The sequence below is a fragment of the Chrysemys picta genome, chromosome 2, assembly GCF_011386835.1.
Source record: "Chrysemys picta bellii isolate R12L10 chromosome 2, ASM1138683v2, whole genome shotgun sequence".
Classification (NCBI taxonomy): Eukaryota; Metazoa; Chordata; order Testudines; family Emydidae; genus Chrysemys; species Chrysemys picta.
In genome coordinates, this window is record NC_088792.1 from 31,848,202 (window position 1) to 31,873,260 (window position 25,059).

The following is a 25,059-nucleotide window of genomic DNA, read 5'->3' on the forward strand; positions in this document are numbered from 1 at the left end:
CATTTACTTGAAGTGCCCAGAACAATCCAGAAGCAAGGGCTGGTAGTTACTGGGTAGAAGAGTTTTTCCTTGAGCTGAAGAGTAAGTTTCCATAGTGGGTAGAGTCATAAGCATTCGTCATTTTGAGAATCGAGCCAATCAGAACTTAGGTAGGGAGAAGCTATAAAATAGGAGTACGAGTATGAGACCACCCAGGTGGTCAGTGAATGATCCTGATGGGATACGTGATGGTATGTCCTAAAGTCTGAGGCTGGGTCCCAATGCCTGTGATGACTTTGCTAGTCTCTTGCACCCTGTAGCACAGCCCCTGGACCCCCCACAAGATTAAACCTTTTATACAGTATATGACTTATTGTGCCATATTTATAAAGCTTGACCTCAAAAGTTAGATTTGTTCCCCCTGATTCTTTCTTTGTATGGAAAAGTTGCCTTTAACTCAGTTTTTGATAGAGGTTCATGGATTAAGCATATTTATTTTTAAAATGTTTTAAGAGATTATGATAAGTTTAGACATAACATATTTTGTATTACAGTAAGATTTCATTTTAAACAGGTTTATTTTTAAAAAGAAACATACTTTAAATAAATAAAATCCAATGTAAATATTTTTTTTATCCATCCTGTCATATGGTGATGTTAACATACTACGGGGTGGTGTTATGCTTTTAGAATTATATATATTTTTTAAAAATAAAGACAGTTTTTTCCCCTGTAAGTAGTTTTGTGGTTCATAATTCTGTCTGAATTTCCAATAGTTTTTCCTGTGAGAAAGTGGTTGAGGATGTTCTCTACCTGAGCTCACCATCTTAGCAGAAATGTGCATTTATGTACCGTTGCTAGTAGTAGTATTACATTCTCCTGCAGATGTTGGTTGTGGTTCTGTTTCTTGTATTTAGGACTAAACTTTATCTGTTCCACATTACTGTTTAAACAGGTAAAAGTTATTCCTTTTGTTGACATTGATAAATTACGGTGGTATGCAAAATATTTTGTTTGTACTAAATAATATCTTAAATCTATTTAAAATAGATTGATTAGCTCAGTTCTGTGACTGTTAATTTGGAAAAAATTACAGAGGAAAGGCTCAAGTGAAATTCCCAAATTCCTTAGCCCAATACTGTGCTCACTACTTTAGACTGCACTGCCTGTTATCCTCTATCTTGAAAGTGAGATCTGAGAGGTGTAAAACAGTGCTTTTCCCCCCACCTTTTGCTCCACACGCATTCCAAGTTTGGGAAGGAGAGGAGCCATCAATATTTCATGTCTTGAAACAAAACCCAGTGAAATCTTTCAGTTATTGAATACTGCTTTATCTTTTCACAAGTCTGCCATATGAGATCATTAAAAGATGCCATTTGCAGGAATGTTTAAAGATTTTTAATAAACTATAAATACAGTTTGTGAAATAACCCTTGTGGTTATGGGTCAAAAAATAGATTTGTTTTTGTTTGACTTTGATTTGACTGTTTTAATTGCAGAAGGTGTCTCTGTATAAAAGTAAGACTTTGTTTTTGATTATATAAATATTTCCTATTATACTTCTGTAATATAATTGATTTTTATTAAAGGAGAAAATTAAAAATACACTTGCAGTTTAAGTAATACTTAATTTCTTCTCTCACAATAGCCAGCTACTCCACCAAGCCAAGGCAGGCCGGATTCACCAGTTTATGCTAATTTACAAGAACTGAAAATATCTCAGTCTGCACTTCCACCTTTACCTACAAGTTCCCCAATTCAGATTAATGGAGAATGGGAAACCCATAAAGATACTACAGGACGTTGTTACTACTACAACAGAGGAACACAAGAAAGAACCTGGAAACCTCCTCGTTGGACCCGGGATGCAAGCATAAACAAAGGGGATTCCCACAGCCAAGCTGATCAGGAGGTAGTTATTCAGTATAACTAGAACAGTGAGATTGAGTGATGCATGGCTATGTTCTTGGGCTAGTAAATTATGTTGCTGCCTATTTGAACTGTAAAATTAAAATGTAAACTGTTTTGAGGTAGAGAGGAATTGTTTTTCGTTATTTTCCTCTTCTTCTCTGGAGGAAAAGCCTCTTTCATTTGGCTAGATGTGTGTTAGTATAATTTGTGTTACTCTAAGCTGTCAAACTTGTGTGCCCCCAAACTAGAAGTGAGCCCAAACCTCTGGGCTTGCACTTTTAGAGTTGCTTCTTCCCTCAGTGGGTATCTGACACCTATAGTTAGTATTTTGTTTTTCTTTCCTTCCTTTGAAGAACAAGTGAATGGCCTTTTTTGAAGCTAATAAGCCCCCATGTAACAGTGGAGTAAGTCAGCTGTAACTTCTAGGATGTGGAATGCATTCTCTTGTGCATTCTGTCCTCTTAGTGATGTTATGTGTAGAAGAAGGATCTTGGAAAAATAAGATGTGGCTGGCTTGAAAGTCTACACACTAAATTATTCTTTGTGCTCTCATATGCTGATTTGGATCTTGTGGCATATCTTCCTATCTCAATGGACAGAAAACAGTGGAGTCAATCACTGGCCAGACAATTTTGGCACACCTTTCCTGTGGCTTTTTTCGTGCTTTGATCAGTTGTCCCTTTGCTTCATCTGTACCAGAACATAGTACAATTCACATATCTTGTAGTGCACAAATTCATTTATTGGCATCTCACTTTCATGCTGTAAGAAGCTTCCATTGCTGTAGAGGGTATCATACTCAGTTTGGAGGAGCAGTTATTCCCTAGCTTTCTCTCCCTGCACTGCCCTTTAAAGAGCTTCATTTTAGGCTCAGAATGTGATCTGTCAGTCCTCCTTGGACAGAAGGACTAAATTTGACCTATAGACAAATAAAAATGGGATTTCCTCAAGTTTCCTTAAGGAATATTGGAACGAAATTTAAAGCTCAAATTAAACAAAATAGTGTGATAACACTACCAAATAATTCCTTAGAAATTCTTATAGGACTTCCTAGCGGTGGTAGTAAATAAGAGTTAATTTTTCATATTTTAGAGCTGCAAAATAGTAGCTAGTTACTGGAAAAAAATGTCTAATGTTAATTGACTGGCTTATAAATTTTGGAAGGGTTTCTATAATAAATCAGTTACGTGCATAACAAAACAGGAGAAAAAAGGTTATTTAGATGTTTGGATACCTTGTAATTAATAATATGATAAAATCTGCAAGAAAACAAATCTTTAAAAAATTGTCTACAGTGAGATTGGAATGAAAGTGGAAAGACATGCTGCTTTGCTCCCAGTATTTTCCTCAGTGATCTACACTTATTGGGTCTTGATAGACAATGTGCAGAAACAGTACTGTTTGTAGAATAGAAATAATGCTTATAGTCAGTTTTAGACAGAAATGTAAATTTTATTTCTGCAATAGAGTATAATTTTGATACATTAAAAATGATGGAATGTGAAGATGTCATACTTCAGCCATTATATAAAAAGGAAAAGCAAAAGAGAACGGTGATACATTCAAGTTTGAAATTTTTTATTTTGAACTTGATTTCATCAGAGTTGGGATAGTTACAGTGATTGCATGCATCAGCATGGAAGCAATCCTTAACACCTGTTTCCTAGACTTGAATTTGCATGCTTTTCAACAGTTTCTAAATGGTCACGTAGAACCTGTCTTAGTTCAGAACTGTAAGACTGCAAATTGCAGGACTCGACTGCAAGACGGGTACAATTTTGTGTTAGGGCAGTTTAAGTCCTGTGTGGAAAGAGTGTGCTCTTACATTATTTTTCCATCTACATATGCATTTCTATATAGCCATCTCTCCCTTGTTTATAGTATCTATGCATTATTTACATAAGGTGTCTTTTAGTAAATTCCACAGATCTGTTACAGTAGAACCTCAGCATATTTGTAGCATTGGAGGCAGCATTCAAAATTGCAAGTATGTTGAAGAGGCATTATAACAGATCCATGGAACCTATTACTTAGAAATACTGCTGAAAATAAATAAATCTCTGCTTACCTGAAAACTTTCTAAGATGTACATGCATATTTTCTGAGCTGAGCAGCCACTTAACACTTTCCTCTTCTCCTTGCATATCAGTAAACCAATCGGTGAGAAAAATGAGGAAACTCTAGTTGGAGGGAGGTGTGACTATTTATTTAAAATTATAAATTCTTTTAAAATACACGTTTATCTTGCCATTCTAACTGTTAGATGAATCTCAGAAACTGATATGACGAAGAAAAAACAAACATTTACTAGCAAACTTCCCACTTGATTTTTTTGGTGCCCAGTTTTAACATTTCATTTTTGTTGTTGGTTTTTTTAGTACAACCATCTTCCTCAGCTGTACTTTGTTGTAAGTACTTTGTTATAAGTACTTAATCGGAAAACTGATTTAAAACTTTAGAGTGCTGGTGTCCTGATGTAAAAGATGAGGGCTTCAAAAGTTTCTGACTCTGGATTATTAATGTAATAGGACGAAGGGGAGAGAGAGAAATGATTCCTCTTCCCTGGTCTTGCCCACCCCCAACAGGATTGAATCTCTGCTGCTTCTCCTAGAGTCTGAAGCAGCATCACTGTGGCATTTACAAGCATTTCATCAGTTTCACTGCCTCAGAGCCTGTAGGCAGCAGCGAAGCAGATTATATGCTTGTAAATGTCATGGTGCTGCTTCTGACACTCTCCCATTAGCTAAAAAAAATTTCCCACTCACGGTTGTTGACTAGAAGAGGACTTCATTCAAAGTCTGGTTGAAATAGTAGCTCTTCAGTAACCAGCCCTTTAGCAGTCTCCTGACAATAGGTTGATGGTATACATTATTTTCCACCCCATCTTTCTTCCTTCTTTCCACTGTCAGCACTAACAATGGGCCTTGTCTTTTTGCTCCAGTCCTTCATCAAAGAGCTGCATTTTACCTTTTGGCTTCCCCCTACCTTTGAATCATAATCTTACCATGTGGTCCTACCCTCATGAATATTTTATTCATTTTTGTGATGAATACCTCATTTCATTGATGGTTAAAGTTTAGTTCTTCATCTTTGTTCATGATCCTTGTGCACTTGTTTTCGGACAGTCATGTCTTTTCAGTCTCTTTAAGGCCACTGAAGAATGCATGCTTTGAGTAATGTAAACTTTGTTCTGGTTAAGTTTCCCAATCACAAATGATCCTCATAAATTAAATAACCGTTGTGTCCTTGGTGGCTGGATTCCACAGTCTCTGAACCTCTGAGATACTGCTAACCTGATAATATAGATAGTATTTTTCAGAAAGTGCAAATTGTCAGATGTATTAATTTTCAGCCCTTTCATCCATTGGGCCTTTTTATGTTTGCATTTTGGGAGTTTAATTATCTCTTTTCATCTGCTGTATGTTGAACATCTTAACTATGAATTTTTTCAAGTATGTTTGTTGGATCTTCTGGCAAATCTGCCAACTATATTCTCTTGAGTCCTAGTGGTTGAGTTGCAGATGTCTAGCAATAAAATACAATGACAATTTAAATAATCAGATCCAGGGTGCAGCTAATATTTCTTAAGTGCAAGATTGGGTATGATAAAGATGTAAACGTGAGACGCTCCAAAGATTTGAGAAAAATCAACTATGATAGGACATATGTAACTGCTCTTGTTCTAGAACTTCTCTGATGATCAAGATTCAGATTTCAGAGGGGTAGCCGTGTTGGTCTGAATCTTTAAAAAGCACCTTTAAGGTGCTACAGGACCCTCTGTTGCTTTTTAAAGATTCAGATTGTTTTCTTAAAATGTATACCCTAATACTATTGGTCTAGAGTACTAAATCTAAGGCCTTTTCACTTATAGATTGATGTATAAAATTGTACTTTCACACATTTAGGTCTCTAACTGAAATGAATGAGTATATCTCAAAATGTTAAACATCAAGCATAAATAGAAAAGGAAATAACCCACTGGACTTTTTATAAGTTGTATACATGGGAGAAATGGCTGGCCACTTAAATTTTGTCAGAAAAGTGGGAAAGCAAGGTGACTTAGATCTGAGGGGTGTGTAAGGTTATACTGAAGCAGAGGGCAATTGAATTAGCTCATTATTGGTTCTGAAACTCCTTGATTAGGAAGGAAAGTTTAGATAATTAGAAACTGATGTAGCTGTACCTTTTTATAGGCAAAGTAAGTGAAAGTGTTTCAGAGCATAGCTGCACTTCAAATGGACAGGCAGGGGACTTGATAAACACAAAGGAAAAACAAATATGGTTCCAGTGAAGTTTTCTGCAAGTTCTCGGTATTTAGCACAAAAAAAGTACCTAATGACAAGAATGAGGGCCTAAAAATCAGGAGTCTAGAAAGTAAATAGGAGGTTGGAATTATTAGATGAGCTTCATCCTAGGCAATGCATGCTAATATATCTGAGGAAGAATAATGCGAAACAGATATTTACAGGGTGAATATATTGGACAGTAAAGTGATGTGGGAATATGGGCAATGAGTTAAGTTTGAACTAGGAATGCAGTATGGTAGCAACAAGGGTAATACAACTTTTGGCTGCACGTGAAGGGGCATTTTGTCACGGAGAATGGTAGTGGTTTCTCTGTACATGGCTTAGAAATGAACATAATAGAATGTGCCATTCTGGATACCTCATTAGCAGAAAGTTGTAGGCAATCCATAGAAGAACAATAAAAACAAAGGCTGTAGGGACTGATTGAAAATTAGATAAAAACTAAGTATATCTTTGCCAAATATTTGAAATAGACAAAGGGAAAGGACTTGTTTAAGGTTGTACACAAAGTTACGATTAGGAGTGATGGAAATAAAAACAAACTTCCTAATGAGTTTAATTGTGGAATAATTTTCAAAAGGAAGTGGTGAAAGCTGCACTACTGACCCAAACAGTAGAAGGTATATTGTAAGGGGGGGTGGACAATGGCAAAGGAATAGATTTGGTGGTTTTGTCACTCATATTTCTCATAGCTGTGAACGGTAACTCTGGGGTTGCAATAGAGCTGTACAGAAGACAGGAACAAAAATACAGGGATCTCTTTAGAGACAATATGATGACCATGGAGAATTGGATTGTGGAGAGAAGGGTGAAAATACTTCATTCTTATGAATGTATAAGATTCAGAGGACAAGGGAAATTCAAAAACCTATTAAGAGCATAGATAAAATAATGAACAAGAGAAGGATGATGGAGATAGGGAAGATAAACAGTAAGTGGAAAAATAGTGAAAGAATCCAGAACTTCATGTGTCTGCAGTAGCACCCTTTTTATGGATATTTTTTCTGGGAGTTTGTGGTAGTTCTATAAGAACAGATGGAATCTTTCATAGTGCATAATAACAAGAACTACTACAAAAATGGTTTGTTGAATGTCAACTACAGGCTCTTTACCACTGATCTTGAATAGAGTTGAGAACCACAAAAAGAATATTGAAAGGAAATTTTATGTCGTCAGGAATGTTAAAAAATTGGCCTATGCAACTTCTAATTTTGAGAGAAAAACTGGAATAGAGAAGGTGACTTTGTATGTTTCTCTTCAGTTTTTAAGAACACCTGTAATTCTGTGTTAAGGGAATAGCTATGACTTGAAAGCATACGATTCTAGAAGTGAGTGAACCTTCTAAAGGTAGTTGGTAGGAAAGTGAGATTGGTTCAAAACTACCTTTCCTACCAAAATGTAATTGGTTTGATACCAAACATTTGATTTTTTTCCCCCCCTTTTTAAGTTTGATCTCTAATTATCCAGTGAGTCCTTTGGTATAAGCAAAACAGTTGTATAATTGTAACAATTATTGAACAAACTGAATAAGCCGTTCATTCTTTCACAAGGTTATTTCACTATGGTATTTATTTGTATTAGAACAGTGGCTTGGAGCCAACTGAGAACAGGATACCATTGAGCGTTGTACAAATAGAAGTTATAGTCTAAATAGACAAAGAAGATGAAAGGAAAGAGAATGCTTTGCAATTGTTATGTTAGCGCCATTAGTTTTGTGTGGGATGGAGGTTGGTGGTACAATGTTTTTAATTTTGTAGCTCCAGTTTAGTAAGGGGAATAGCTAAAAAGACAAACACAAGAAGAGAGGAGGGTAAGGATGTAAGGCAGGAAGGAAGGAGTGGGGCATGGAAGGCAGATGGAGTGGGGTTGCGGTGAAGAGACTGAGGGAGCACACAGGAGTGTTTGTAGCAAACAGCCAGTCAGCATCGGAGAGAGAATATGAGAATATTCAGACTGAAAACTGGAGAAAGCCGTCTATCATTATTGTTTCATAGCTCCTGCTTCAAGTGCTTCTGCAGCTGTCTTTAAGTGTCTGTCTGGCTCCTCCCTGCAGTTTCTCTCTTCCTTTCTCCAAGCCCACAGAGCTGGAGGGAGAGGTGGGTTCTCATGAAGCCTAGTTATTCCTGGAATTGGAGGTCTCTTGTACAGTTCTGGGCTTAGACTTGCTTAAACTTCTTCTTCAACTGCTTCTGCCAGATAAAGAATATAAAATGTCTTCACTTGATTTATTTTTCTAATCACAAAACAGGAATTGCATTAAAGTTTAGACCTATACCACCTAAATTCCTTTGTCATGTGTAAGATTTTGCATGATACGTGTGAAGAAGGTATTCCAGTTGAGATTCGTTTGCCTCTGTGATCCTCAAGGATGATAACTTTTATATAGTTGCACTTGTGCCTAACTGGAATGTAACTTGAGGGCAGACTTTGTATAGTAGAGTAGATGAGATTTTGTTCTAGCAGAGTTCTTCCATTCACAGGTATTCTACTGGGATTTAACTGTATGGTATTTCTGCAGTGCCATAGTGGTAGTAGTGACTGCTTGGCAGAAGCAGAATATAGATGCACTAAATTATTTGCAAAGACAGACTGTTATCTGAAAAGTCCAAAGAGCGCTCAGTCCTCTATTTTGGTTCTACTGATACCAGTATATTTAAAGCTTTATCAGGTTGGGCCAATCACTAGTATTTCTTAACTGTCAAGATCTCTTCAGTGCAGCTCTTGATATTCAGAACCAAGGATGGACTATAACTGACAGACAGAACATACCCGAAGGCTTTTCAGCCTTAAGTGATTTACAAACTCCCACATCAAACTCCGCACATAAGTAATGTTATGTTAAGTTTATGGGTGATGTATGGGTCTTTTCTCTTTTGAAGTGGGCATCCTTTATAATCGACAGGTTTTTCATGCTTTGTTTTTTAGCATCCAGAAGGTGACTCTGTAGAGGGCTCATCTATTTTGGTCGACTTGGGAAGCTAGCTCATGCAAATACTGAGGCCATTTCATGTAAATTATACATTAGTCTTGTACTTCCTTTTGGGGTACACACACACATCAAGGAAAAACTTCATAGAAGGAAATAGATATGCTTTTTTAGCCATAATTCACCCTCTGTAGAGCCTGAGTGCTGCCTCATGTAGGGAACACAGATTTAATCCAGGTGTTTGCAGGACAGCTCTGCCATACCTTAATGGGGACAGAGGAGTCTGGCAGGGAGGCACTGCAGTGGCAGATCCAGGTGGTTGAAACCACCACACCGCCATGTACCCGACCCAGGGTGGGGAGGGGGATTATTTTTATTCACTTTTGTGTAGTTGAAATGTAAGATTTTGAAACACAATGGTTGGGAGAAATTGAACTACCAACTTGTTCCACTGCCAAAGGCAGAGAATCTGGTGGCTTGAAGTTGAAGGACAGAGCCTAGTTCTGGAGCCTCCAGCAACAACATTGGGCTGCTTCCAAATTCCACAGGTGGGAGGCATTAGCCCGTGAGAAATGGAATGAGGAGAGAAGCTGTGCAGCAGAAATAGATATGCTTGTTTAGGAAAAGTCACTGTGGCCTCCCTCTCCAAGAAACTAAATAGGTCTTTTGGGTATAACAAAATTCAGGTGAACCAACATTATTAGTATTGTTTTAAAAGATATAAATACTAGGAAACCAATTTCTTGTTTTGTATTGCTACAAAAGCTGAAGATCTGCCATTTTCCTCCTGCTTTTCAGATTTCCCACTCTCAAAACCTTGCATCATGGCCCCATCTTTCTAGCAGAGGAGCTATTCCCTTTAGAGCCCATTGTGGCTATGTGTTAACTGTCAGGGTTGTTGAGTAACATGATGTGCCTATGGTTGCCAACTTTCTAATCGCACAAAACCGAACAACCTAGCCCACCCCGAGGCTGCGCCCCCTGCTCAATACATTCCCCCTCCCTTAGTGGCTCACTCTCCCCCAACCTCACTCACTTTCACCAGGCTGGGGCAGAGGATTGGGGTGTGGGAGGGGGTGCGGTCTCTAACTGGGGGTGCAGTCTCTGGGGTGGGGCCAGAAATGAGGTGTGCAGGAGGGGGCTCCTGGTGGGGGTGCAGGCTCTGGGGTGGGGCTGGGGATGAGGGATTTGGGGTGTAGGAGGGGGCTCTGGGGCCAAGGGTTTCGGAGTGCGGGAGGGGGCTGCGGGTTGAGGCAGGGCATTAGGGTGCAGGAAGGGGTGCGGGCTCTGGGCTGGGGATGAGGGATTCAGAGTGTGGGAGGGGGCTCTGGGCTGGGGCAGGAGATTGGGGGGCGCTGAGAGCTCTAACTGGGAGTGCAGGCTCTGGGATGGTCCTGGGGATGAGGGGTTTGGAGGGTTAGGAGGGTGCTCTGGGTTGGGAGGGGCGGGGCTCAGTGCTGGGGAAGGGGGATGGGGCACAGGCTTACCTTGGGCAGCTCCCAGTCAGCGGCGCAATGGGGTTAAGTCAGGCAATCACTGCCTGTCCTGGCTCTTCGCTGCACCCTGGAAGCGGCCAGCAGGTCCAGCTTCTAGGCCAGGGGAGGAGAGGGGGCCAGGAGGCTCCGTGCGCTGCTTTTGTCCCCAGGCACTGCCCCCTCAGTTCCCATTGGCCACAGTTCCCAGCCAATGGGAGTGCAGAGCCGATGCTTGGGGCGGGGACAGTGTGCAGAGCCCCGTGGTTCTGCCGCCTAGGAGCCGGACTTGCTGGCCACTTCCGGGGTGCAGCGCAGTGCCAGGACAGGTAGGGACTAGCCTGCCTTAGACCCACAGGACAGCTGACCGGACTTCTAACGGCCCAATCAGCGGTGCTAACCGCAGCTGCCACAGTCCCTTTTCGACCGGGCGTTCCAGTCGAAAACCAGACACCTGGCAACCCTAGATGTGCCCCCTCCTATGAATAGTGAAGCAGTCCGAACTGCTACCAGCCATGACAGCTAGAGAATCTAAAAGGGAATCTATAGTTAAGATGGATGCTGGAGTTTTTGGTGTATGGCACATCTGTCTTTGGGACTACCCTATCACATGGATAAAAAATGGAGGAGACATATCAAGTTAGAGATGCCTGCTCAAATTTTCTTCCACATGCCCTGAATGTCCTGATCATCCACCTCCCAAAGCCTCTCTTCTTTACCTCTCCTACACATAATGATCCTTTTCTTATATTTTAAAGATACTGGTGCTCAGTTGTCTGGCTGCTCCTGGCATAGCACCTACTCTTTCAATTTTTCACTATGTATGCAACAGAGTTGCGGGGGGAGGGCAGGAAATGCCAGTGGAAATTTGAAGCACTGTAGGTTCCATTGCATGTGCACATCTGTTCAATGAGAGGGTTCTGGGACCTAGAGCAGATACAGCTGGGGCTTCAGGTTATTCCTGGGGTTTGGTACATTGAGTTTCGGAATAAGATTTTGATATAAATAGCTGGTATCTGCTCCCCCTAGGTCTTATGCAAGACTGTATGGATTGCTAGCAGTTAAACCACTGGATCAGCCCAGTAATGTCAAATAGTAGTATATTAATAAAATTCAGGTGCCGTTACTGACCAGGAACCTTGAGAAAATGAATTAAATTGAAGCTGCTTTGTTACGTGACACGTGCCAAAATAATTTGGTGAGTGGATATTTGATGTCAGGAAATACATTGTTCTATAATGTCATCTAGCTCTTTCAAATTCAAAGTCTTTAAACTAGTTAGTGATAACCAGACAAGTTTCTAAACACTAAAGATGTATTTATTTTCTGACTTAATGGTATTAAATAAAACTGGAATCACCCTTCGAATTATTTCTACTTTTTAAAACCTATTTCTATCCAAGTAAACTTTGATCTCTTTCAGATTTTGAACTATATTCATTCTTAAAACTTGCTTGTATGTTTCTGACTACTTGTAGCTGCTTTCATCTGAAGAAAACGACCACAGTTCTTGTTACAGCCAGTCAGATAGTCAGTATGGTTCTCCTCCAAAAGGTTGGTCAGAAGAATTGGATGAACATGGTCAAACCTTATATACCAATGACTATACTAATGAAAAGGTACATTCTCCTTTCTTCTCATCACATATATTCTAAATTGGCAGAACCTTTTCAGTAAATTTAGTTGTAAGACAATACAGATTTCATTTTCGGTGGTGAAAATCTTTCCTCAGTGCTGGCTTCTTTTGTTCTTAAATGTCCACAACTTTGGCAACTGAATTAACAGTTTGCTCTGGTGTATGTTGTATTGATATTCCGTGGGGATAATTTTCTTAATGCTAATTCAGTGAGAGATTTGGGGCATCAGCTCCAATTTACACAAAAATGTGTATTGCACAATTCTTTATATTTCTGTCCTCTTTGTGATGTTATAGGAACGTATTCCTTACCATTCTAATGTTCTTCTTTCTGTCTTTCAGAAACACTTCTTTTGATGGTGCTGTGTAGGGTTGATAATATAGTACTCTCTCTGGGTCTGTTTCCTGCTGAAAATATAGTTGCTTTTGCTTTTTATAACCTTGCTAAATCTTCTTTGGGAAGCAGCAAAATCTAGTGACTAGATCACAGCAGTATCAGGAGACTTGGGTTCTGTTCTAATTTCTGCCATTGACTAACTTTGACTTTGGGCCAGTCACGATAACACTGTTTCCTGATTTGTAAAATAGGAATAACACCCCTATTTTGTAAAACAGTTGGTAATCTTTTTGGTTTGTGTTCATATTAGCGCTGCTCTTAATTATTTTTAAAATAATTCTTTGAAACAATTATGAATTTCGTCTAACTGAAATGGATATGCTGCTGGAATATGTTGTAATGTATACTAAAATCGTTTTTAAGATGCAGAATTTAAATTACAGTAGATTTTGGTAAAGGCTTGAATTCTGTGAAAGTTTTAGCTAGTGTACTTTTAAGGAGTCATGTTTAATGCTTCAGATTCTCAAAACTGACTTGCAAATAAGTCATAAATTTAATTTACTTCAGAAAAAACTTCAGAATTGCACCACTACCAGAGCTTTTCCTCTCTTTAAGCTGTCCCTAGGTGCTGCAGAATGTGTTACTCTGTTATAATATGTTGTATAGCATTATAAATTTACTTTATGCTTTACAGTAAAATACATTTCCTGACTCAAAGAATTTATTGTAAGAGTATCTGTGAAGTCCCACTGTTTTCTGAGGGGCTCTGCCTGGTTTCAAAGGCCTGCCTGTATATCTTGTTTTAGGATCAGGGCCTGATACAAAGAACTTTGCCCCTAAGAACTCTTCCTTTTCCATGAAATTGTGTGCATGCACTGTTACAGATGTTGGGTCTGTAGACTGCTTGTCCTCTCGACAATTAGTTACCGGAGCTGAATAAATTACTTGTCAATACTCTTACTAAATAATTAAAGGTTTAGAAGAATAATTTTGTGCAATAATCTCTCTAAAATGGGCCCTTACTACAACTCACCTCTTAGCCGTACCAGGAACTTAATGGAGCTTGATCAGATAAGATATAAATTTCTGTATTCTGTTCTTAGACTTTTAAACTTAACCCTTTCATGTTGAAAAGAGTGCAGTATACTCTTTAAAGAGTGCAGTACTCTTTTTGTACTTTTAAAAAAAAGTCTGTTTATCTCAACGCTGTGACATCACAGGGTTATACGTTCTGGGGAGTTATAATGGAGATGTTGAGAGTTAATGTGACCTGGAACAGAAAAAGAGCACATAAAATTTACTTTCTTATTGCTTTTTAGTTTTGCCTAATTGAAAAGGGTGCACAGTTGGTACATTTCTGAAGTAAATGGAATTTTATTATTTGCAAGTTGTCTTCAAGCTTGAATGCAAAGTATCTAAGATGTGTTATGATATCAGTCTTTCTGTCACGGTTATTAAATTTCCTATTATCACATTTATTTCTACAGTGGATAAAACATGTAGACGAACAAGGTAGACCATATTACTACAGTGCTGATGGATCACGATCAGAATGGGAACTTCCAAAGGTAACAAAAACAAAAGTACAGTGACAACTGGTTGTTCTTTCAGTAAACGTTCAGAAATCTGTGGTGGGAGTTCTTCACAACAGATGTATTCTTTCAACTGTGGCTAATGCCCCATGTTTAATTATTCTTGACATTTTGGGGGTTTTTTTCTGTGAAGACACTCGTTATCATGAAGGATGCGACATCAGAAATAATTCAGTATAATGGTGTTAAAAATTCAAGAGAAAGTCTTACCTCTGTGCCTAACAGTATTTTTCAAGTAGTGCTGCACAGTAGCATTGGCCTTCCTGTTATAGAGGCAGGGTTTTCAAAGTATTTTTTATGAGTAGTAGTATTGTTCACTTTTTAAACTCAGCTCTATAGACAATGATATTCATCAGAGGCTCTTGAGAGAAACTATGAACTAGTTTTTAAAACAAGTTGCAATACCAGTACTAGCAGACCAAGAAAGAGGAGACCTGAGCAAAGTGGGAAATGGCCAGGAAGATCATTTTCTAACAGAACTTGCCTGTGCAAATATACTGACCTCTAAATTACTAAGGAGTTAAATGGAATTCTGCTGTAATCCGCACACAATGTGTTAGGGAGATTTTTCTTTAATCCTGTAATCCAATAGAGATCTTAAATTTTGTGGCAGCCAAAAACCTATCAGGCTATCCTTAATGAATACAGTTTAAAAATTACTTAGATACTGCTCAGTTGCTTCAGTCCAGTAATTAGCAGTCTTATACTCTTGAACAAATTGCTTTTATCAAAAGCACTTTGAGCAGTCAATTTGTATAATATATGAATTTAATCCAGGAAGTGAAAGATGAGTTTCTGCTGCATGCTGTCACTATTTTTAATGTAGAGTGTTTTTGACAGAGTGGAAGGGCCCACTAATTCAGTTTTGGATCTGAATTATACAAATAATTGATACTATTGGCTCTAATCTAAGAACTACAGTTCACAGTGCCAACCCAATAGAAATTTACCTAAAGCACAAGAGTAGAGAAAGGCGGTGTCTCAAGGTGCTGTGTGTTTTTGTAATGCAATAGTTTAGAGGTCCCAATCAAGGATCAGGGCCTGATTGTACTAGTTATTGTAGCTACACAGAGGCTGTCTCTACACTTGGAGTTGGGGTGTGATTCCCAATTTGAATAGACATACTCATACTAGCTTTCATCAAGTAGTAGTGTAGCAGTAGCGCGAGTGGCAGCACAGGTTAGTCGCCCCAACTACAAACCTACCTGGACCCTGTGGGTATGTACTTAGCGTGGCTAGCCTGTGCTGCTGTCTGTACTACTGTGGCTACACTACTGTTTTTAGTGTGCTAGCTTGATGAGAACTAGCACGAGTATATCTGCTGTGTCTGGAAATCACACCCCCAGCTCCAAGTGTAGATGTAGCCAAAATGAAAACACACAATTGCCTCATTGTTAACACGTGCTTCCCTTGTTTGTTTGTATCCACCTGTTGTTTTATCATTACTTCAGACTCTTAAGTTCTTAAAGCAAAGATGGTCTTTTCACTGTGTTTGTAAGGACTAGCATAAGGATGCTGTGATTGGGGCCTGTAGGCACCACCATAATAGAAAGAATTAATTAATTAAAGCAGTCTCTGTTTACATGGTTAGGAAATAATCTTAATCTTTTAAAAGAATGAGTAATGGTAAATGAGTCTGAAATTACCAAAATTTACCAAATATTAACTTGGTGTAAACAAATGAACGATGGATCTTGCGCCATAACTCAGTGCCCTGTGTACTGTTAAAATAACAGCTTGAAATTCTAGAAGTCATTTAGTGTACCAGTTTGCCGCAAAAGATCTTAAGAGTACCCAACCTATAACTTACAGCGAATAATAGAGATTTGTGAGTAAAGGCAGGAGCACAATTGAATCCTCATCTCTGGAAAACCCCTGATTTATTAGAACAGAGGCACGCAAGCTGATTTTCAGTGGCACTCACGCTGCCCGGGTCCTGGCCACCGGTCCGGGGGGCTCTGCATATTAATTTAATTTTAAATGAAGCTTCTTAAACATTTTAAAAACCTTAATTTACTTTACATACAACAGTAGTTTAGGTATATATTATAGACTTATACAAAGAGACCTTCTAAAAACGTTAAAATGTATTACTGGTACGCAAAACCTTATTTTAGAGTGAATAAATGAAGACTCGGCACACCACTTCTGAAAGGTTGCTGACCCCTGTATTAGAAGTTGGTTCAAAACTTACCAAGGAAGTAAAGGATTGGAAAACATAATATAGACTGAAGATCTGTTTCAGGAAAAAGATTTTTCTCTTCTTAACTGTTAGAAGTGGGAGAAGAAAAGACTTTAGGAGACTTTTTGGCTGTTTTTACAACTGAAAAGGTATAGTGCTGAAACTGGGGGGTCCTACTCTGACATCCATCTGAACGTGAACTTAAACAAAAAAAAAATGTACATGTAGACCACACCAGTTCTCGTACCTAGAATCATTTTTGGCAAATTATTACAAATCCTTTAGAGCAACTGCATATCACTGGGAACCAAAAATAATCAAAAATAGTCAGGAAAGAGTTAACTGTGAAAGATGCTAACCTAAGACTAAAATTTTAAAATCTTCATGATGTATGTTGGATACTGGACACTGCTATGAATATACCACCTTGGAAGAAAATTCAAACACCTATTGGGGAGATAAAAATACCGGGATTGTGGTGCAGGTTCTTGAACTGTGAATATATAAATGTTTTTTAGGGAAAGTTATCATATATACTTGTTCATTAGCCCGTTCCTTTATAAGCCAACCCCCCAAAATGGATAGGTAAATAGCAAAAACTGTATGACTCTTTCATAAGCTGACCCTATATTTCAGGGTTTGGAAAACTTTGGCTCCTGGCCCATCAGGATAAGCCACTGGGGAGTCGGGACGTTTTGTTTACTTGGAGCGTCTGCAGGCATGGAACCCCTCAGCTCCCACTGGCCGCGGTTCACTGCTCCAAGCCAATGGGGGCGGCAAGAAGCGGCGCGAGCTGAGGGATGTGCTGGCCGCCGCTTCCCGCCATCCCGATTGGCCTGGAGCGGCGAGCCGCGATCAGCCAAACCTGCGGACGCGGCAGGTAAACAAGCCGGTCCCTGGCGGGGCTGCGGGCCAAAGGTTGCCAATCCCTGTATTAGATATTCAATTCAATGATTCTATAGAGTTTAAAATCATCAAATTTTGGTGTAGACCCTTTTATAAGCTGACCCCCACTCTTTGATGCATCACTTTTTTACCAAAAATATTTGGCTTATGAACGAATATATACGGTACTCTTTCTATCTATATTGAGAGAGAGATAAATATATAGATATAAAAATATATAACTTTCCTAAAAACAGCAATTTAATTATATAATATCGATATAAGAATCTATATAGAAATAAAATTAATACAGTGACATATTGGAGTAGCAGAATGCCTCCAGCTAACACAAAGTTTGGATGATTGGACTTGCTTTGAGAACTGCTAAAAGAACTTTGTTAGGCCTTGTAAGACTGTGACCTATCCTGCTATCCTAGAACAGATGAGCATACTGAATAGGGCCCTACATTATGAACAAAATTCATTATTTAAAGAATATTTTGAAAACTATTTCCTGTATCCCACACAGATTCTGCTGACAGGAAGGATTTTAGTTGTCACATCTCAACAATTATATTTTTAAATGAAAATCAAACAGAGTACACTTAAAATATATATTTATATTTTCTAGGGCTGTTGATTAATTGCAGTTAACTCACGTGATTAACTCAAAAACATTAATTGCGATTAATCACAGTTTTAATCACCCTGTTAAACAATAGAATACCAATTGAAATTTATTAATTATTTTGGATGTTTTTCTACATTTTCAAATCTATTGTATTTTGTTTTGTAATTGAAATCAAAGTGTATATTATTTTTTATAAATATTTGCACTGTAAAAATGACAAACAAAAGAAATAGTATTTTTCAATTCACCTCATACAAGTACTGTAGTGCAATCTTTGCCGTGAAAGTGCAACTTAGAAGTGTAGATTTTTTTTGTTACATAACTGCTCTTAAAAATAAAATAATGTAAAACTTCAGAGCCTACAAGTCCAGTCAGTCCTACTTCTTGTTCAGCCAATTGCTCAGACTAACACATTTGTTTACATTTACAGGAGATAATGCTGCCCTCTTCGTATTTACAGTGTCACCAGAAAGTGAGAACAGGCGTTTGCATGGCACTTTTGTAGCTGGCATTGCAAGATATTTACGTGCCAGTTATGCTAAACATTTGTATGCCCCTTCATGCTTCGGCCACCATTCCAGAGGACATGCTTCCATGCCAATGACGCTCATTTAAAAAAACAATTCATTCCTTAAATTTCTGACTGAACTCCTTGGAGGAGATTTGTATGTCCCCTCCTCTGTTTTACCCACATTCTGCCACATATTTCATGTTGTTGCAGTCTCAGATGATGACCCAGCACATGTTGTTCATTTTAAGAAAACTTTCACTGCATATTTGACAAAATGCGAAGAAGTTACCAATGTGAGATTTCTAAAGCTTGCTACAGCACTCGACCCAAGGTTTAAGAATCTGAAGTGCTGTCCAAAATCTGAGAGGGACAATCAACATTCCAATGCAGAAACTAAACAACCCAAACCACCAAAAACGAATATCAATCATCTGCTGGTGGCATCTGACTCAGATAATATAAATGAATATGTGTTGGTCTGCACTGCTTTGCATTGTTATCGAGCAGAACCCGTCATCAGCATGGACTCATGTTCCTTGGGATGGTTGAAGCATGAAGGGACATATGAATCTTTAGCACATCTGGCACGTAAATACCTTGCAATGCCGGCTACAAAAGTGCCATGCAAATGCCTGTTTTTACTTTCAGGTGACATTGTAAACAAGAAGCGGGCAGTATTATCTCCTGCAAATGTAAATAAACTTGTTTGGCTGAACAAGAAGTAGGACTGAGTGTACTTACAGGCTCTAAAGTTTTAAATTTTTATTTTTAAAGCATTTTTTGTACATAATTCTACATTTGTAAATTCAACTTTCATTATAGAGATTGCACTACAGTACTTGTATTAAGTGAATTGAAAAATATTATTTCTTTTGTTTTTTTACAGTGCAAGTACTTGTAATCAAAAATAAATATAAAGTGAGCACCGTACAGTTTGTATTCTGTGTTGTAATTGAAATCAATATATTTGAAAATGTAGGAAACATCCAAAAATATTTAAATAAATGGTATTCTATTAACAGTGTGATTAATCGTAATTAATTTTTTTAATTGTGCGATTAATCATGATTATTTTTTTAATCGCTTGACCGCCCTAATATTTTCTAATATTTGTGACAGTTAGCTGTCTTAATTAGCTTTGTTTTCTTCTCCACACTTAATTCATTCAACCTTCCTCTGCCATACACCACTTCAGGATCGTATAGCCCTGATATGGGAAATAAAATGGTGTGTTGCATGTGCTTAAAATACAGAAGAAGAGTTAAAAATGTGTTTTAAAATACTTTTAATTGTGAGACCATTAGGCACAATTTATAAAGGAAAAAATGTAAAGTCTGGAGTGACACGTACTAGCTGTCTAAAAAATTGCTTAACAGTGTTTCCTTTTATCTACCTAGAAAATACAGAATAAATAATTTTGAGTAGGAGAAAGAATGCAGCACAATCAAGTAGAGGTTAAAGGGACATTGAAACTAACAGACATATTTCCAACGTGCATTCCCAGTCTTTCATTCTACACTGGCATAGGAACATATGACCACTGATTGATCTATCTAGTCCATCTCTGAGTCATATATCCCTGAAATGAAGCAAGTAAAATAAAAATAAGTTAATTTAAGAAGTATAAACTGAGGTCAAAGAAAGCAAAAATGAGAGAAAATTACAAAATAAATGAAACAGGAGTGAAGGAAAAGATCTATTGTGCTTTAGAGACACTCCTTGGTCTTTCCATCACTCTCCTCTCTAAACATTGAGCTAACACACAGTTTTTGATATTTAGAAAGTTTAAAAGTATCAATGTTGACCAAATGGGAATGAGGATATGGAGGTAGATATTACCGCATCCGAGGTAGAAGCCAAACTCGAACAGCTTAATAGGACTAAATCGGGGGACCCAGATAATCTTCATCCAAGAATATTAAAGAAACTGGCACATGAAATTGCAAGCTCATTACTGAGTCATTAAAAATTCTTCCTAAACTCAGGGGTTGTACTGTACGACTGGAGAATTGCTAACATAGTTCCTATTTTTAAAAAAGTAAAAAAAAAAAAAAAAAAGGGGGATCCGAGTAACTATAGGCCTGTTAGTTTGACATCTGTAGTATGCAAGGTCTTGGAAAAATTTTTGAAGGAGAAAGTAGTTAAGGACATTGAGGTCAATGGTAAATGGGACAAAATACAACATGGTTTTACAAAAGGTAGATCATGCCAAACCAACCTGATCTCCTTCTCTGAGAAGGTAACAGATTTTTTTAGACAAAGGAAACGCAGTGGATCTAATTTACCTCGATTTGATATGGTTCCCCATGGCGAATTATTAGCTAAATTGGAAAAGATGGGGATCAATATGAAAATTGAAAGGTGGATAAGGAACTGGTTAAAGGGGAGACTACAACGAGTCATACTGAAAGGTAAACTGTCAGCTGGAAGGAGGTTACTAGTGGAGTTCCTCAGGGATCGGTTTTGGGACCAATCTTATTTAATCTTTTATTACTGACCTTGGCACAAAAAGTGGGAATGTGCTAATAAAGTTTGGGGATGACACAAAGCTGGGAGGTATTGCTAATACAGAGAAGGACCGGGATATCATACAGGAAGATCTGGATGACCTTGTAAACTGGAGTAATAGTAATAGGATGAAATTTAATAGTGAAAAGTGCAAGGTCATGCATTTAGGGATTAATTACAAGATAAATGTAGTTACGGAAGAGCCTGAGACTTAATTTATAGGTATGAAAGGAACATTGAAGAATACAGTATTGATAAGAAGCACTTGGGCTTGAATCAACAAAAGGCAATAATTTAGTTTCCTTGCAGTCCAAAGTCCTTTGACACAATAGTCAGTTGTGGCTAAATAAAAGGAAAAATTTTTGTAATTGCAACTGTTACATGATTAATATGTAATGACATGTTATGTGATTTTTGGGACCAATAACTGTCCTTAATGCTCTAGTCAGAACACATGGAATCACCCTGACAAAACTGGAACTAATCCCAAAAAATCTGGATAGGTGGCAGATTGTGCATGCATCCTGAGATGACAGTTTTTTAAACTAAAATTTTAATGCACTGTGGTGGACCCTTGGAAAAAGTAGTGGGTTTTTAAAAATAATGTTAATGAACTCGCACTTAAGCAGGTAAAATTATTCTGTGTGGTGTGACGGGTTAGATCACAGAAACCCCCTTGGGAGCTGCCACCCGATGTGCAAAGACTACCCCTGCTTCTGTTTTCCCTGCCAGCTCAGGACTCCAGCACCCTGTCTTGCTGAGCCAGACACTCCTGTTTGGCTCCAGACACAGACCCAGGGTCTGAATCACTTGTCCCAAAGCTGCAAGTTTACCTGAAAACAGCTCACAGTAGTGTGCTTGTCTTTAGCACTCAGATGCCCAACTCCCAGTGGGGTCTAAACCCAGATAAATCCGTTTTACCCTGCATAAAGCTTATGCAGGGCAAACTCATAAATTGTTCGCCCTCTATAACGCTGATAGAGAGATATGCACAGTTGTTTGCTTCCCCAGGTATTAATACATACTCTGAGTGAATTACTAAATAGAAAGTGATTTTATTAAATACAGACAGTAGGATTTAAGTGGTTCAAAGTAGTAACAGACAGAACAAAGTAAGTCACCAAGCAAAATAAAATAAAATGCGCAAATCTATGCCTAATCAAACTGAATACAGATAATCTCACCCTCAGAGATGCTTCAGTAAGTTTTTCTCAGACTGGACGCCTTCCAGGCCTGGGCACAATTCTTTCCCCGGTACAGCTCTTGTTGCAGCTCAGGTGATAGCTAGGGGATTCTTCATGGTGGCTCCTCTCTCTCTCTGTTCTCTTCCCCCCTTTATATATCTTTTGCATAAGGCGGGAACCCTTTGTCCCTCTGGGTTTCCACCCCCCCTCACTGGAAAAACACCAGGTTAAAGATGGATTCCAGTTCAGGTGACATGATCACATGTCACTGCAAGACTTCATTACTCACTTGCCAGCACACACATATACAGGAAGACTCACAGGTAAATACAGCCATCTGCAGACAATGGGAGTCATCAAGATTCCAAACCATCATTAATGGTCCACACTTTACACAATTACAATAGGCCCTCAGAGTTACATTTTATATTTCTAGTTTTGGATACAAGAGTGGTACATTTATACAAATCAGATGATCATACTCAGTAGCTTATAAGCTTTGTAATGATACCTTACAAGAGACCTTTTGCATGAAGCATATCCCAGTTACTTTACATTCACTTATTACCGTATTTTCTCTAAAACCATCTCAGTTACATTATATTGACTTATTATCAAGTTTTTATAAAACCATATAGACTGCACAACGTCACATGTGGATTCCAGAAAGGTTTGAATTTCTTGGACAATAACTCCTTCCCCCCGCCCTCCACACCTGCACTCAAGTTTCAGGTTTAAATGTTTTCCTGGGATACTGTATAAAAAAGATGCTAGTCAGCTGTGTTAAATTAATAATCAGCCTTTTCTTTCATTTCTTGCTAATAAAGGAGAAGATAAATCTGAGATTCAAGGAATGTGTTCTATAGCGTGGGTGTAAAACTGAAAGCTCTAGCATTGGTGTTACCTAAAATTCAGCCAAAGAGATTAATCTAGTGTAAAAGTAGTATAAAAGAAGACAGTATGCCATAAAAATGTAAACTTCTGCAAAAAGTCTGAAAGTATCTTAAAATGCACTTCATATATCACTGATGTCTCTTGCTGTAAAAGTGAGGGTAAAGCTGAGTAAATGGCCTGTCTTCTTTGTTTTTTCAACTTTGGGCCTGAGTGGTCAGATCTTGGTATAGATAGAATATCTTCCTTCTGCTTAGTTAGGAATTGTAAATAGGCACAACAGCAAGATCTGTGGCATCAACACCTACTTGCAGAGAACAGGCTGTTTTTGATGCTTCACAGGCCTGGTCCCCACTTAGTCCGGACTTCGGACTAAGGTACGCAAATTCAGCTACGTTAATAACGTAGCTGAATTTGAAGTACCTTAGTCCGGACTTACCGCGGTCCAGACGCGGCCGGAAGTCTCCCCCCGTCGACGCCGCGTACTCCTCTCGGCGAGCTGGAGTACCGGCGCCAACTGTGAGCACTTCCGGGATCGATCCGGGATCGATTTATCGCGTCTTAACCAGACGCGATAAATCGATCCCAGAACATCGATGGCGTGCCGCCGGACCAGCCGGTAAGTGAAGACTAGGCCACAGACTAGTAATCTGAAGGGATGCTGGGAGCGTAAGGTTGGGGAAAGAGTATGTGTGACAGTTTAGTGAAGGAATTGTCTCTTTATTCTCCATCTTAGGAGTTATCTCTAGTTGATTAGTGCAGCGGCATCCTCTTCCCTACAGACAGCTGCAACTGCCTCATGTATTGCACCTGATGCCTCAAACTTGTGTGTACATTCATACCTGGGGAGGACATTGGGCTTTTTACCTATATACAGGGGAAAAAGGGCAAGTCTTCAAACAAAAAATGTTAAGATCAAGACTAGCATATATAAGGGCAGATTTAAAACAAACAAAACAAAACCCATCTAGGAGCACTTAAGTCAAAAAGAGCATCTGAAAATTATGAACTCAAGCCTCAAATGACCAAAAATGTAAAAATGAGTAATGGAAGAAGAATTTGTTGCAGAAACATTTTTTAGTTTTTGGACTTCTCTCCAGCTTCCGTTTAAAATCTGATGTCAGAAGAATTGCAGTAAATATGTTAGAGGTAACGAAGGTTGGTAGAAGTCTCAAAAAAGAGAGGTAAATCTAATAGGTCTCTGCAAGTCAGAAAATTATCTTGTAATGGGACAGTGGGAAAAACTGAAATCTCAAACTAATCTAAGATTCCAAGCAAACAAAGTAAAATCTAATTTGAGCTATGTCTACTAAAAGTGGCCAATCTTTTTCTCCCACATTCTTCCAATGAAGCTGTGTCCAATTCCTTTTAATCTGATTATAGATGTCCTTAAGAGGAAAGTACTTTCTGATATAGAAAGAGGAACCAGTGCTCTCCCTGAAACTTGAGAAACTCCTCTATATAAGAATGAGGACACCTGCTACAAATAGGCACAAATGGGCTAGGAGACAGCCTTGAGCCCTACCACATTAACAGAACAGAAATAAGGTCTGGGTTACTTTTAGGCTTTGTCTACTCTACAGTTTGTGCTGGCATAATTTGTCACTTAGGGGTGGGAATAAACCACCCCACTGAGCCACATAAATTACGCCGGTGCAAGAGCTTCTTCTGCCGACATAGCTTCTGCTGCTCGCTGAGGTTTTTTATTTTTATGCTGATGGGAAAACTGTATTGGTACAGCTACACTGCTGCAGCTCTGTACATATTGACATGGCCTTAGTGTATATAGTTAGATTGAGAATTCCTACCTAGTATGAAAATTGTGCTTACTATCTCCACAGTGGTGGAGGGAAACTGATAGCGAAAAGTAGGATAAATTCAGATGGTGTTCTGTAGTGATTTTTATGTAATGGCATAAGATTTCAGTTTTGGGTGGAACCTGCCTCAAATTGATTGTCGCATAAGCACACAAAATTTGCATTATCAAATCAGTTGGTTCATCAAGTCTACGGGTATGGCTACACTTGCAGCTGTACAGCGCTGTAAGTTAAACCTGTCTTCGTACAGCTGAGTAGGGAAAGCGCTGCAGTCTGTCCACACTGACAGC

At 38.6% G+C, this 25,059-nt stretch overlaps 1 protein-coding gene across 33 annotated transcripts in view; it reads left to right on the forward strand.

The window, feature by feature from the left end:
- The window catches only part of ARHGAP12 (Rho GTPase activating protein 12), a 151,597-nt gene that overhangs the window by 74,313 nt on the left and 52,225 nt on the right, over positions 1-25,059 (forward strand). For 16 of the 33 annotated variants that reach the window (XM_065582855.1, XM_065582860.1, XM_065582862.1 and 13 more), the window contains 3 exons: positions 1,628-1,891; positions 12,074-12,214; positions 14,056-14,136. In XM_065582855.1, coding sequence (XP_065438927.1) covers positions 1,628-1,891; positions 12,074-12,214; positions 14,056-14,136 — 486 coding nt within the window. The remainder of the gene's footprint in view (positions 1-1,627; positions 1,892-12,073; positions 12,215-14,055; positions 14,137-25,059) is intronic. The other 17 variants (XM_065582870.1, XM_065582876.1, XM_065582880.1 and 14 more) reach the window with 2 other exon arrangements.